Source organism: Heloderma suspectum, chromosome 4 (assembly GCF_057233095.1).
Source record: "Heloderma suspectum isolate Gila_16-S chromosome 4, 16-S_ref, whole genome shotgun sequence".
NCBI classification, from domain to species: domain Eukaryota; kingdom Metazoa; phylum Chordata; class Lepidosauria; order Squamata; family Helodermatidae; genus Heloderma; species Heloderma suspectum.
In genome coordinates, this window is record NC_139461.1 from 12597991 (window position 1) to 12612104 (window position 14114).

Sequence of the window (14114 nt, forward strand, 5' to 3'; positions counted from 1 at the left end):
CCCAAGGAATTCACAGTCTAAGCTATAGTAATGGGGGAGACAAAAGGAGTGGGAAAGGCAAAGCTAACAAATAGAGAGAGTGGAGAAGGGGAGAAGCGAGGATTACATTTTGAACTTATTGGTAACTAGTGGATCCAAGTTGACATTGCCATAAATTATGCAAATAATTTAATCAAAAGCATAGTAGGCCAGCCACAGTGACTTTTTTAAACTTCTGTTGGTGTTAGCACATTAAAAGCAGATACCCATGCCAGATCATTTTTATACAGGATAATAAAGAAGAAGTGGGTGGAAACTACCCTAAAAAATGACATTGACAGTCATTTTCAAAGTCACATAATACTACACAACCTGGATTAGACTACTTTCAGGAAAACTGTCACAGCTCTGAAAGTAATAAATCAACTTGGACATATTATACTCCATAATGATAGAAAAGTCATGTGCTACCAAAGATATTCTTGCAGTGGAAGCCCACCTTTGATAGGCGAAGTGCTACAAGGGCTTCAGCAGAAAGAAACCTGCGATTATTATGGCCAGAACATGGCTTTGGAATGGCCAATCCCACATAGTTATTTAAGCCTTTTGCATATTTGCTAGCCAGCTCTTTCCCTATAATTGGATACATGGAATGTCCGAAGTGGATTGATATTCACAAAGTTATGACCCATAAGTAGGAGGCACCGTCATACCCCTTAAAGCAGTTACAAGCCGAAAAGCACATACTGTCAATATCCTATAGATACAAATGCACAAATAGAAATTTGGGTTGTGCACAAACTCTCATTTATGTGAAGGTGCAAGGTTGACAGAGTTAAGTCTGCATGTGGCTCCTCAACTCTTAGATGGCTGGGTGTGGGGAAGAGGAGAGCGCAGGGGCAATTAGCCAATTAGCTGTGGTTGGGAGGAGCTCAGCAGGCAAAGGGCAATGTGATTGGCTAACCGCATAGTTACTGGAATTGGAGAGGAAATCAAAAGTAAGTGTGTGTGTGTGTGTGTGTGTGAGACAGAGACAGCAATGTAGATCTGCGCTGGAAGATTTTGCAACATTGGTTAGAGCAGAGCACATTCTCAGTTTCTAGAAAAAGATCCATCCCAATCCAAGGACCATGTGAGCTTGTCGGCAAGTGCCTGCCTGGTGGCTCGGTGGCTGATTGATGAGGCCTTACTTGGTTGCTGTGGAGGGGGATGGGGAGGAAAGGTCCACAAAGGCCTCCAGCTGAGTCACACAGCACAGCGCTTACCTGGGGGTTGGGGGGGAATAGGAGAGGCCTCCCACAGCCTGCAAAAAGCCCCCAATTGGCCTTGGTGGCAATGTCTAGAACTAAAGTGGCTCCTACATGAAAAATAGTGAAGATCACTGGAGTAGTGTATGACTGACTGACTGGAACACTGAACAGAAACATTCCATACGGCAACATTTTGTGGCACTCCCCCTTGACCTTATTCCTTGTTCCTGATTTTTGTAATAAAATTGTGCCCTTGTCTACTGTATGTTTTTTGGTTGCTGCAAATGGTAACTCTGGTGGTTGCTCTGGGCAGGTTAGGATGGGACCTGTAACTAAATACATAAATGAAAGCAACTTACTCCTTATTCTCTTTTTAATTTTGTTTTTTAAGTAGAACGTTGTGAGTTATGTTATGTGGTTTTGTAATGAAAGTGATTTCTTTCCTTTTCTAGCCCAGCAGACCTGGTTATCCCAGTCCAAGATCTAGTGAAGGATTTTATCCCAGTCCACAGCATATGGTACAACCCAATCATTACCAGGTAAAAAGTACCAGCCTGATTTCGCTGCTTTACTATCTCGTCATTGTAGATGTTTGCAAGAGGAAGGAAAATATGGTTCATATAGTTAAGGGGGTCGTGAACACATTACCTGTGGACTGTAAGCAGTCCTGACACATTGACCTGGTTCACATGAACATTGTGAACCACGGAGGCTTAAATAAGCCACCATGGTTTGGGTCACGTGTCACAAATAGCCCATGAGTCAGCAATGACTCGGTGCTTGCACAGGAGGAACCTTTCCTTTCCTTTCCTTTCTGGATGGTTTGTTAGCTCCACCAACTACCCACCCTTGCTGGGTTTGGACAACACGACAACCTACAAACGGGGGTTTTGTTAAGGAACAGGGACCTGGCATGTGTTGCAAACCACAATGGCTTATTTTGACACTGTGGGTCAAAATGATCATGTGTACCCAGCCATCGTTGTGAGATTGTTGAGCATCTCAACTTTTTGTACTACTGTTACTCTCATTAAACATTCATTATCGCCAACTGCATGCGAGACATTGGACAGAATTGACTAAGTCCTTGATTATAGGACTTCTCTTTGTCAGAGGGATAAACATGATGAAATCCAAGAAAATGTGCAAACATTTCTTATTTTGCATCAAACTATACTCCACCTAGCCATCCCCAGCCTCTGTGATTTTTCTAGGCAGTACCCACACACTTCCAAGTACAACTAGACCCCCCACTTTTTAAAATGAAAGCTGTGTTCAGAATGATATATTCTGAGCCTAGTACAAATGTCTGTGCTTGTAGTGCTTGCTATTTGTGATCATGGAATTTTAGAATATAGACAACCCTGGAATTGAGTTTCCAAAGGAACTGTGTGTTTTTGTTGGCTTGCCAAAAACAAATACTGTGCCCAAGTAACAACAAAAAGTAATTGACAGCAGCAGAAGTTACACCAGAGTATTATTATAAACATATGATCTGTCTTATCTTGTCAAGTTATGGATCTGTTTAGCCCAGGACTGATAGGCTTTTCTCAGTCCTGCCAACTGAGATCCTTTAGCTCAGGGCTTGGCAACCTCCAGATGATGTTGGACTGCAACTCCCATCAGCCCTAGCCAGCATAGCCAGTGGTGAGGGATGATGGGATTTGCAGTCCACCAATATCAGAAGGCCCCAAGTTGCCCACCCCTTCTTTAACTGCAGATGTTGGGGATTGAACATGGGATCTTCTGCATGGGAAGCATCTGTTTGCCACTGAGTTATCGCTCTTCCCTGTTAAAGGAGTAATACATGTAGACCAAAATGGCTCTCAAAGGATTGGGACATTTCAAATTTGTGATGGTCTGTGAATTGATCTTGAGGGAAAAATTCTAGACAAATATGTCTAGAGCTTCTACACATGGAGCTTTTGTGCCTGCAACAGGGTGATGGTGAAGGACTATGAGCTTGAAGGAGATGCGGATGCAGAGAGAGTTCAGAGGACTTTCATGATGGGGGGTGACTTGATCATAACGGCATACCCATGGAAATTATATACAGCGGATGAGTTTAGCAGGGTATTCCAAACTTGAGTCAAGAGAAGAAAGGCAGCAGTAATGCCAGTGAAGAGGAGATTATAGTAGCTTAGAGGAAAGCCAAGTAGAGCATGAGTGAGGATTTTAGCAGATACAGAGAGAAATTGGTGGATGTTGATAACAATGAAAAGGAACAAGCGGCAGGCCTTTGCATTAGCTTGGATGTGGCTAGATAAGGACCTAGTCAGAGTTTTCTGAAAGGTGAGAATCTGGGGATGAAGGAAAAAGCAGCATCTCACCTTAGAGAGGAGTGTGGGAATTGTGCAGATTTGAACAGAAAGTATAGAAGCTCCATCTTTGCCATTTTTAATTTTGATACATTGGTAAATCCACCAGCAGGAAATATAGGTGAGAGTGAGACAAAGGTATGGGATTAAACAGAAGGAAGTCAGAACTGAAAGAATAAATATGGGGGTTGTTGTCTCAAAGGTGGAGCAGAAACATTTCTCGTTTATCCAGGACTTGAGCAAATACACCCCTTTGATCAGCTGTAAACTGCAAATGTGAAAGAAGAATTCAGTGTTCCGATCCCCAGTGGTCTCTTTGAAGGCTGTCAGATTTTCTTAGAGAAAACAACATCCCCTTCCCCACCTCTTTGTTTTCTTTTTTGCCTTGCCTTGCTTTAACTTTGATCTTGTACCAGCCAGGATTTCTGGCAGAATTATTGCAAGAACACACAGATGCATGCAAAGTTTGCAGTATGTCTATATAGAGGCATTGCTGTACATTTAAAGCCAGTCTCATTTTAAAGTGGCTTTGAATCATAATGGAGAAATTGTTGGGGCATCCTCCAGCTACTTTTGCTAACTAATTGCCTGCTGTCACCCCAGACATATAAGCTTTATAAGGATATACTCGAGGCTAAATTCAGCAGGATGTGTAGGGAAATGCAAGTATAATGATTCTTAGTGTGAGTAAATAAGTGTATTTATAATTCATGTGTCAAGTGTTCTGATAAGCGCTTATTCAATAAAAGCATTTAAAGTTTCCTTTTTCAGGGAATAAATTATATCTCAATACAGAGCTAAATATTAGGTGCATATTTAGAAAGAATCTAAGGATATCTCACGTTGTGAGTGAAAGCATCGCTGTCTTTTATTTTTCTTGCTTGAATTATTATTTATACTCCCCCCCATCTGATTTATGATGATGAATTCCTAAAATGTCTAACCAGAGGCTATTCAGTGTGTTCAAGCATTTCTCAATATTTTTGGGTAGGTCTCAGGCTATCCCAGTTCCCATGGGATTCCAGCTATGGCGGGTAGCATTTATCCAGGCCAGGCCTCTCTCTTGGATCAGACAGATTCCTGGAACCATCGGCCTCAAGAAATATCCATGTGGCAACCCAACATGGAGGTAATGTCTACTCAGATACTTAGCGAACTGAGAGCAGTGAAGAAAACTCTTGCTTTCTAGCTACTGTGTGCTCACTCATTCTTTTCCTGTTCCTTTTTGCTCCTCTTTCAGTGATATTTCATTACTCCCATATAATTAGTTGGTCTCAGCTTTTTGCCTTACAGACAGTCTGATACTTAAAGACACCCACTATATAACGTATGAAACAATCAATGCTATCAGGATTGCTGCCCTATTCCAGTGTAATGTTTTGACATGATTACCATGAAAAAATACATGTGGAAAATGTTATGTTGGAATGGAATGCCCACATGGATTTGTCAGGAAATGTCTCCCAACAAGTTGCATGGACCTTCATGCTCAAGGTGCCCCCTCTGTAGGGACAGGGATGTTGGGGCTGGGGCTAGGAGGGGAACCCACCCTCCTTCACGCATTCATTTTGAACGCCTGATGGGGGCTTATGTTTTTCATGAAACCAGGTCACAGGATGCATTGCTTTTCTGAGGGGACTGGTTAGTTTTCTCCGAGAATCAACAGCGCAGTGAAAACATGCTTCGGTGCTGTAGCCTAGCAGCCAGATCCAGATGACAGTGACATCCAGCTAGATGACCCAGCTGCCATTTGCTGGGGGGAAATGGAACCCGGTGTCAGTGTCACACTTTTCTTCAGGGAGTTACAAGCATTTAGAATCTCCTCTCCCTCTTCTGTCCTTCTGCAGACAAGCTAGTGGCCTGCCTTTTCCCAAAGCTCTTCTCCTGCAGCAGTTCTTACTTTGACTACCAGCTAATATACCCTTCTGAAAGAGGCTAAACTTTGAGCTGAAAACATTCTACCAATATATGGTATTTTCTTGGATTTGTAAGTGGTCCCAGTAACAGCAGGGGAACAGTTCCTTCCTCAGCAAAACTAGCAGTCAAGGGATTATAATGACATACAAAATTCAGAGTGAAAACAATCACTGTTTTCATCCTTCTCCTCCTCCAACTGATTTGCTGGTCCAAGACCCCCCACCCCTTTATTTTATTTTTAAACTAGTTCTTATTGGTGTGTGCAGGGCTGTCTGGCTCCATAAATATTCAAAGCTTGGACAAAGCCAACAGTATTCCTAAGCATGGGATCTGCTGCAGAACTCATTAGATAGTTTTGACAACAATTAACCCCCTTATATTCTGGTAATGTGCAGCCTAAAAAGAGCATTCAAGTGGGGTGCTACAGGCAGCCAGAAAGCCATTTCTTGCTTACCCATTGGTAGTATGGGGATTCTTGCATGCTGGGGAAGAACAAGGAAGTTTGAGCAGCTCAGCAAGTTTCCTGTTTCTCTTGGGTGCTATAAGAATGTTGCTGGAGGGCAACTAGATGGATTGTAGTGTTGGAACAGGGCTCTCTGGATAATTACAGTAACTGTTTGAATCAGTTGCTGCTACAGTCATCTGAATGCTTCTGACTATATAGAAGCTTTTTAGGTCTCTTGTGCAAACTTGTCCTCTGTTAGGTAAAGTGTATCTCTTCTGCTTTTTTAATTCTGCTGTGTTTATGACAAGTTTCTTACTATTTATCCATGGATTTACCAGTGAATTGGGTTGGGCTGCACCATGTTTAATAAGTTAATTGCTAACTCTGATTTTTATCTAGCCCCAAAAGACTGCTTCTTCAAGAAAGGCAGGGTAGATGGTTATGTTAATAAATAAAAAAATACAACAAAGTATTAAAACTTCAGTGTTTCTCTCTCTTTCTTGCTCCCCCCGCCCCCTTTGGGGTAGGATTCTGGTAGCTTGGATCTGCGAGGAATGGGGCAAGTTCTACCAGCACATCTGATGGAGGAGAGGTTGATACGACAGCAACAAGAAATGGAGGAAGACCAGCGATGGTTGGAAAAGGAAGAACGATTCCTGGTAATACATTCCACTGTGCTGTTGTTTATCTCTGTCACTAACTAATATAGTCTTCTTCTTTCAGGCAAGTTCGGTGCAGACTTGGAAGTCAGATGCACCATTTGCATAATCGACATACTCCCAGATTTTTTATTTCTGATAATTACAAATTACACTATTTTATTTCTGATCATTACAGATACCACTCATGGGTGAGATCCACTTAATGTCTGGTGCCCACAAATTTTCCCACAAGTGTGATCTATGAATCTTAACTTTGTTAGTCTGTTCAATTTTATATAATCCACTTGGAGTCCTTAAGAAGAAAGGTACAATGTACCTTTCAAAAATGTGCAGTTGCATCAGGGCTTCTGATGCTTTAGTACCACTTTCTGATACTACATTAAAAACGTTGCTTTTGACATTTCTCTGGGTTTCAAAAGCTGAGTGCCCAGCGGTTAGTGGGACTGCTGTTGAGAGGAAAGGAAAAAAGCTCAGAATTTCTGGTGTGAAGTTTGCCTTACTATGCTTTGGATTATAGAATCATACATCATAGAATCATAGAATAGTAGGGTTGGAAGGGGCCTATAAGACCATCAAGTCCAACCCCCTGCCCAATGCAGGCATCCAAGTCAAAGCATCCCTGAGAGGTGACTGTCCAGCTTCATCTTGAATGCCTCCAGTGTGGGAGAGCCCACCACCTCCATAGATAATTGGTTCCGTTGTCAGGAAGTTTTTCCTGATGTTCAGCTGGAATCAGGCTTCCTGTCACTTGAGCCCATGATTCCGTGTCCTGCACTCCAGGATGATCGAGAAGAGATCCTGGCCTTCCTCTCTGTGACAACCTTTCAAGTACCTGAAGAGCGCTATCATATCTCCCCTCAGTCTTTTCTTCTGAAGGCTAAACATGCCCAGTTCTTTCCATCTCTCCTCATAGGGCTTTGTTTCCAGTCCCCTGATCAACTTCGTTGCCCTCCTCTGAACCCTCTCCAATTTGTCTCCATCCTTCTTAAAAGTGTGGTGCCCAGAACTGGATACAGTGCTCCAGAAGAGGCCTAACCAGTGCTGAGTAGAGGGGAACTAGTACGTCACGTGATTTGGAAGCTATACTTCTGTTAATGCAGCCCAAAAGAGCATTTACCTTTTTTGCAGCCACATCACATTGTTGGCTCGTATTCAGCTTGCGATCAACAACAATTTCAAGGTCCTTCTCGCTTGTAGTATTGTTGAGCCAAGTCTCCCCCATCTTGTAACTGTGCATTTGGTTTCTTTTTCCTAGGTGCAGAACTTGGCATTTATCCCTATTAAATGCCATTCTGTTGTTTTCTGCCCAGCGCTCCAGCCTATCAAGATCACTTTGAATTTTGTTTCTGTCTTCCAGGGTATTAGCTATCCCCCCCAATTTTATGTCATTGTGGTGACAATATTTACAAGTTCTCTCCTTGAGTGGAGAACAGGTAGTTTAGGGATTAAGCTTTCTTTTGGGGCCAGAAAGGCAGGCTCCGGATCTTGTTTCCAGATAAGGAGGGTGCCCTCACTCAACCCCCAGATGACTTCCTGCTTTTGTCATAGGCTGGCAGACTCCTCAGTGCTCTATCCTTTTTGAGAGCCCAGCAATAGATAAATAAAACACAGCCATTAGGAGGAGGAGGAACATTAGCAGCAGCAGAAGAAGAACTGGTTGGCTCCTGGTGGCAACCTTAGCCAAGAGGGAATCCCTCTCTAGGTTGTCCCTCACCCTGGCAGAGAGCTGAAAGACCAGAAGGGAGGAGGGGTTATTCCTTCAAGGTGCCAAGTTTTCCTACCAAACAAGCTGGTGGGTGCTGCATTATACATGCTCTGGGTTACTAGCACGACTGAGTGGTGTATTAATTTTAGAGGCATTTTATTTGGAAGTGTGAAGGTTTGAGGCCTACAGAGGCAAAGGGAAAAAATGGTCAGGCTTGGAGACCTGGGTTGTTGTTGTTGTTTGTTGGGAGGGAGTATCCCTGAGAGGAGTAGTCTCATTTCCCCGGTTAAGTTTCATTTCCCCAGTTAAGTTTATTTCTTCAGGTTTGAAACAGTACTTTCCGTTTTGGGGGAGGAAGGTATAAAAAGAGACAGTCAGAAAGACCAGGGCAGTGAGAGCAGAGTCAGAAGACCAGAGCAGAAAGAAGCAGCCTAGAGGAGTCTAAATGCAGCTAGGGTAAAGGAACTTGCATTTTGCAACTTTTATTTTCTCTTAATCCCCTTTGTATAACTCAGCGCATTGTGTAAATACCTTTAGTTGTGATTTGCTTGTTTAAAATTTACCAGTAAGCAGGTGTCTGGAGTGTCAATCACCCCACATCTACAGCTTAAACCCCACGTTATTAGGAAGGGGAAGTTGAAAAGAAGGAAGATGAGACTCTTAAGTCCTTAAGAGATCCCTAAGGAGTTGCTCAGGGGATCCAGGTCATAAGGGGAACCCTGACAGGAAGTGATTTGGGGAAATTAATTGGCTTGTCTCCTGTGAAATGGATGTTCTGTTGGAGCAGAGAACTGTGGACTGAGTGGCTTGAGGTTCAGATCCCACCTCTGTCTTGTACTCAGGTTCTTGGGCAAGGAAAAACTGTCCCTAGGCCATGAGGCGAGGCCCCTTTCGTATCATTTTGTGGCAGACCTCTGAGAACTACATAATCTCTACATTTTTGGTAGGCTATAGCCTCCTGAACCTTGGGTTAAAACTTCTCTAGAAACTTTCTTGTATTTTTTGGGTGGGGGGTGGGGAAGGACACATTTAAAGGAACAGCTGTAAAATTGAATGGTGTGCCCTAATTTTGCCAAATAAGGCAAAAAAGGGCTATTACTTATACCCTTTTATCTAATTTGGGCCCCAGAGGCTTCAAAATGATGAAGAGATCTGCAGTGTATGGAAGTAATTTATGGCAGTATCATGGAAAAGATGTGGAATAGATGGTGCAAAATGTGTATAACATACATGGAATAAATATTTTCTTTCCCAAGTTAAGGAAAAAAAAAAACCTCCTAGAGCCACAAGGCCTGGTATTTCAACTGTATACTACACACCAACATTTTGTCCTTTTTCCTGCTACCAGAAACTATGCCACAATCAGGCAATGCCCTATTGGGGTATAATTGCTGGGCAAGATATCACTACCACCATCCTTTTCTACTGGTGGCAGCAAGCACAGTACCTTATCATAGTACGTGTGCTCCATTCTCACTCCATGTCTTAAGCAGTTGGAGAGTCAATGCATGGACATTTCAGAATAATTTCTTTAAGAATGACATTTTTTCCATGGGAAAATAATATTTTTCTTCTTCAGCAGCATTAAAAAATACGTATCTACTAAGCTAATGAAAACAAAATTAACATGTTCACCTGTCAAGATATGGATGCTTTTTCAGTTAAGATTAAGTATCCAGGGAAATACTATCCTTGCAATGTATATAATAGTTTCTGTTTTACATTTTAACTTGCATTTTAGTAAATACTTTCTTTTAAAAATTCTGTTTTAATTTTTATATTTCAAAATCACAACATAGTCAAAGTCAGCCTCATCAGATATATCTTCAGTCTCAATTGCAAGATCATAGTACTTTTCCTCTGACACGTGTGTCAGAACTGTGAGAGCAATCAGTGCAAGGCTGCCCAGAGGCCTCCTTCGGATTCACTTGCAGCTACAGTGCCCTGCCTTCAGTATATTATCTGTTGTTCCATACGGCTGGGGTAGTTGCATTTTTGGCGGAGGGGAAAAGGCTTCAACTTCCCCTATAATAGAAACTTTTATTGTACACCTTTAGAAAATATATATGTAAAGTCAGGCCCTCACACATTTTGGTGGCTCTGCAGTAGTCTTTAGGCCAGTATCAGACTGGGCAATTTGAAAGAGGTTAGGCAGATTTGGGCACTGTGATGGTCTGGAACTTTCCAAGGGAACAGAGATAACAACTATCTCTGCCTCTCCTTTGTTTGTAAAGCCTCAAATAAAAATAATATTTAACCCTTATATAGCACTTTAGAGTGTTCAAAGAACTCCACATATTGTTTATAACACACTTTAAATGTATAGGTGCTGTACTAATTAAAGCACACACACTCACAAGGCGGCTGTCCCTACCCATTAGCTTACAGTGTAATAGACAGGATACACAAGTAAAAAGGGGGACAGGGAGGGAAGAGGGATATAAGAAAAGTCATGTACCAAATCTTATGCCATTCTTATAACAGTAATCATTTTGATAAGTCTGTAAAGTTGGTCCGTAGTGTTATCCTCACATGGCAAATGTGGTAGGGAGAGCTGCTGGGTTAGCGTAGCCTTCTTCACCTGATACCATCAAGATGTGTTGGACTGCAACTCCTGTCACATGGAAGTTGCAGTCCAACACATCTGGATGGCACCAGGTTGGGGAAAGCTGTGTGAGTGGCTTTCCTATAGCTGAGGCAAGGGGAACTTCACAGTTCACTCTCTAAGCCACTGTGCTACACCTGGGATCTTCCCTAAAAATTAGGCACAGTTGAAAAGATCTTTCCAACTAATAACATTCCAGAAACCCTTGCTTAGTTCTGTCCTTAGACAGGGGCATGAGTGGGAATGGCCTGTTTATGCCTTAGAAGTACCACTTACGGCTTTGGCTTGGTACGTTTTACTTTTGTTTGATGAAACACAATAGTACCATATTCCCCAGCTGTAAGAGAAAGCAATTGATGCCGCATTTTGGAAACAGCGAAGCTTCACTTGAGGCATGCAGTTAGAATAACTCCAAATAGTTAATTAATGCAAAAGGTAATGACAACTTGTTTGTTAGTTACTTTTCCATAGAATTTGTGCTGGTAGCAAAGGCTGAGAAAAAGCTTGCGGTATTTGTGATACTACAGACCGTAATCTGAAATTCCTACTACTTTACTAATATAAGAATAACACAAGACTCCTGGGAATCCCTCTGCTAAAACAAATCTCACTTATATAGAAGTGGAGATAATCACTGGAAGGTAAAGGACTGATTAATAGCAGATTCCCCTGCTGGGAGTGTGAGTCAGTCTACAAGATTGGCATTGTAGTTTTCCAGCCACTTCACTTTGCTAGCAGGACATTATTGTCTGTAGGGCTGAAGGATATGTCTAATTATAAACAAAGATGAACAGAAGATGAACAGAAGAACCATTTTCCCTTTCACATATAATGTGGGAAGTTGACATATGGCACATTGAATAGAATCTGTGGGCACCAGGCACATGATGGGACAGGGTGACCATCAATAGCACTGGGTTCCCCAAAAGGCTAGCCAAAACAAGGGCTACAACATTTAATTAATTGATCGGCTAGATGAATTGATTAAAAACTTTTAATGGGCTACAAAGATACCTTTGATTAATCAGGCAACAGTTTAATTTTTAATTCAAGTGTTCATAGAAATTGTATATTCTCTCACACAGGAGGAATCCCTCTTCTAAAATGACAACTGCCACAACACATCATCTAAACAGGAAAAAATGTTTTTTGTTTCAAAAGTATTTTTAGCCATATACAAATTTAATTGATAGACTACTTGACTAACAGTCATATGATTAATTGATTATAATGTCTTTAATTGGGATGCAGCCCAGATAAAACTATGGAGGTTATTGCTGGCTGTACACCAAACCCATGTATCCTTTAACTTTGGATTCTGCAAAGCTGGCAGTGAACAAAAAATAGGACTTGATTAATGGCCTGTGCACTTGTATCTGTGGGCCAGTTCATACAGTACTGTAGCCATGCAGGTACTGCTTTCCCGTGATCAAGACCTCTCTGGTAATGTATGGGTTGGGGGAATTGCACTGGAGGAGCAAATGGCATGGTTCTCTTCTTTCCCAAGTCAGCTTTGCCCTCTCTGGGGCCAGGTTCTGACCATCTGGGAAGGAGCCGTGTCACTTGGTCCACCTACTTATTTCCTCCATCTAGATGTTACTGGAGCAGAGTGGGGCTGCTTCATGAGGAAGCAGCTCCCCTACTTCTGCAATAATGTATGGATCATTCCTAACACTGAAAACATCAGAAGCCAAATACTGAAGTTTTCCCTGTACATGTTTCCTTGAGATTCACCTGACCTGGTTTTTTTGGCACTGCAGATATCTCCCAAATATGAGACCTGTTGAGGAACAGCAGCAAATCTTCCCTTCAGCCTTCACCTGCTCTGTTGTGTTGTCAAAATTAGTTGCTCCTATTTTGACCATACTCCTCTGGATGAAATTATGCAATTTTACAGAAATGAGTAAAAAACTAAGTCTTTAAGAGACTTGGGGCCTGTTCAGATGTCTCGCTAAGCCACCCTGGTTTGCATTTTTGAGTGAACTATGGTGGCTTAGTGTGTCATGTGTGGGGTCAAAATCCCAACCACGATGGTTAGGAAACCACTCCAGCTAGCTACCCCCTGCAGTGAGGTTAAGGGGGCCAGGGTGGGGTGGGGGCTCACTGTGTCATGTGGCGGGATCTCCATTGTTATTCCCCTCTGCCACAGGAAGGTCCAGAGTGCAAAATGGCCACCATTATGATGCTCATGTGTGCCAAGTAAGGCAATAATCAATGACAAAAGGACTCCGGAACCTTTGAGAAGCTGGTGAGGTGATGTGCCTTGCCATGCCATAGGAATTCTTACTAATAGAGCCCCTATTAGTTCCTTTGACAGTTCCTTACTGTTTCTAAGAATACCACCACCACCCCGGCTAAACAGATCCTTTTGCTTGAAAAGATCCCGTAATACTGCCATTAGTGTACCCTTTCCCACATCCACAGCTGCAGCGCTTGTCCTGGCTTTTAAAATCTGGTTGTGGCTAACAGCCCCATTCTCCAGTAGGTGGACAGTTCATTGCAAAAATGGCTGCATGTGTTTCATCTCTCAACTTTAAGGGTAGTTAGGCATTCACAGAATGGAGAGAATTGGAACGTGTACACACATCACTACCGTACTGCTGTTTCTGGCTAGAAAAAGCAGGACGGGGCCGTGGAGAGCATCTCCTAATTGGAATTTGGCCCTCGGGTTGAAAGAGGTTCCCCATCCTCTTAGGGCTCTAAAGCAGGGGTGGGGCACCTCTTTCAGCCCAAGGGCCAAATTCCATCTCAGGGGCCATGTTCCCCTGGTGGGTGGGGCCAAAGGCAAAAGGGGCAGGGCTAAAATACCACCATATTGTAGCTTAAAGTTCATACTGCCAGTAACTAAGCCTTAGGAGAAGCGTTTCAACGTCATAGTATGGGGGAAAACTGCACAGAAGCTGGGAAACCAACCAAAGGATTGGTGGCCAGGGGAAAGGAGGAGGGGCCATCTGGGGAGCCCCAGGGGGACTCAGGCCTGAGGTTCCCTCCCCCTACTCTAAAAGTTTAGGACAGCCCCATGGAAATGAAAGGCAGAGGGGAGAGGCTGAATTCTCACTGAGTATTTGTAAGACTGCCATTGCCTATTCCTCCATTCATTTGTAGAAAGGTCAGCAAACAAGGTTAGTTATTCTTGTAACAGTTTTCATTAGTAAGCATCTCAGTCCTGTACTGTTCAGCTGTATGGGAGCCCAGTCATTTACCAATGGACAAACAGTAGTGAAACCCAAGGT

General features: G+C 42.7%; 1 protein-coding gene across 36 annotated transcripts in view; it reads left to right on the plus strand.

Annotated features, from left to right (window-relative positions):
- PTK2 (protein tyrosine kinase 2) overlaps nucleotides 1-14114 on the plus strand; it is a 332755-nt gene that overhangs the window by 293085 nt on the left and 25556 nt on the right. For all 36 annotated transcript variants that reach the window (XM_084848676.1, XM_084848672.1, XM_084848681.1 and 33 more), the window contains 3 exons: nucleotides 1682-1768; nucleotides 4539-4676; nucleotides 6437-6568. In XM_084848676.1, the coding sequence (XP_084704802.1) occupies nucleotides 1682-1768; nucleotides 4539-4676; nucleotides 6437-6568 (357 nt within the window). The remainder of the gene's footprint in view (nucleotides 1-1681; nucleotides 1769-4538; nucleotides 4677-6436; nucleotides 6569-14114) is intronic.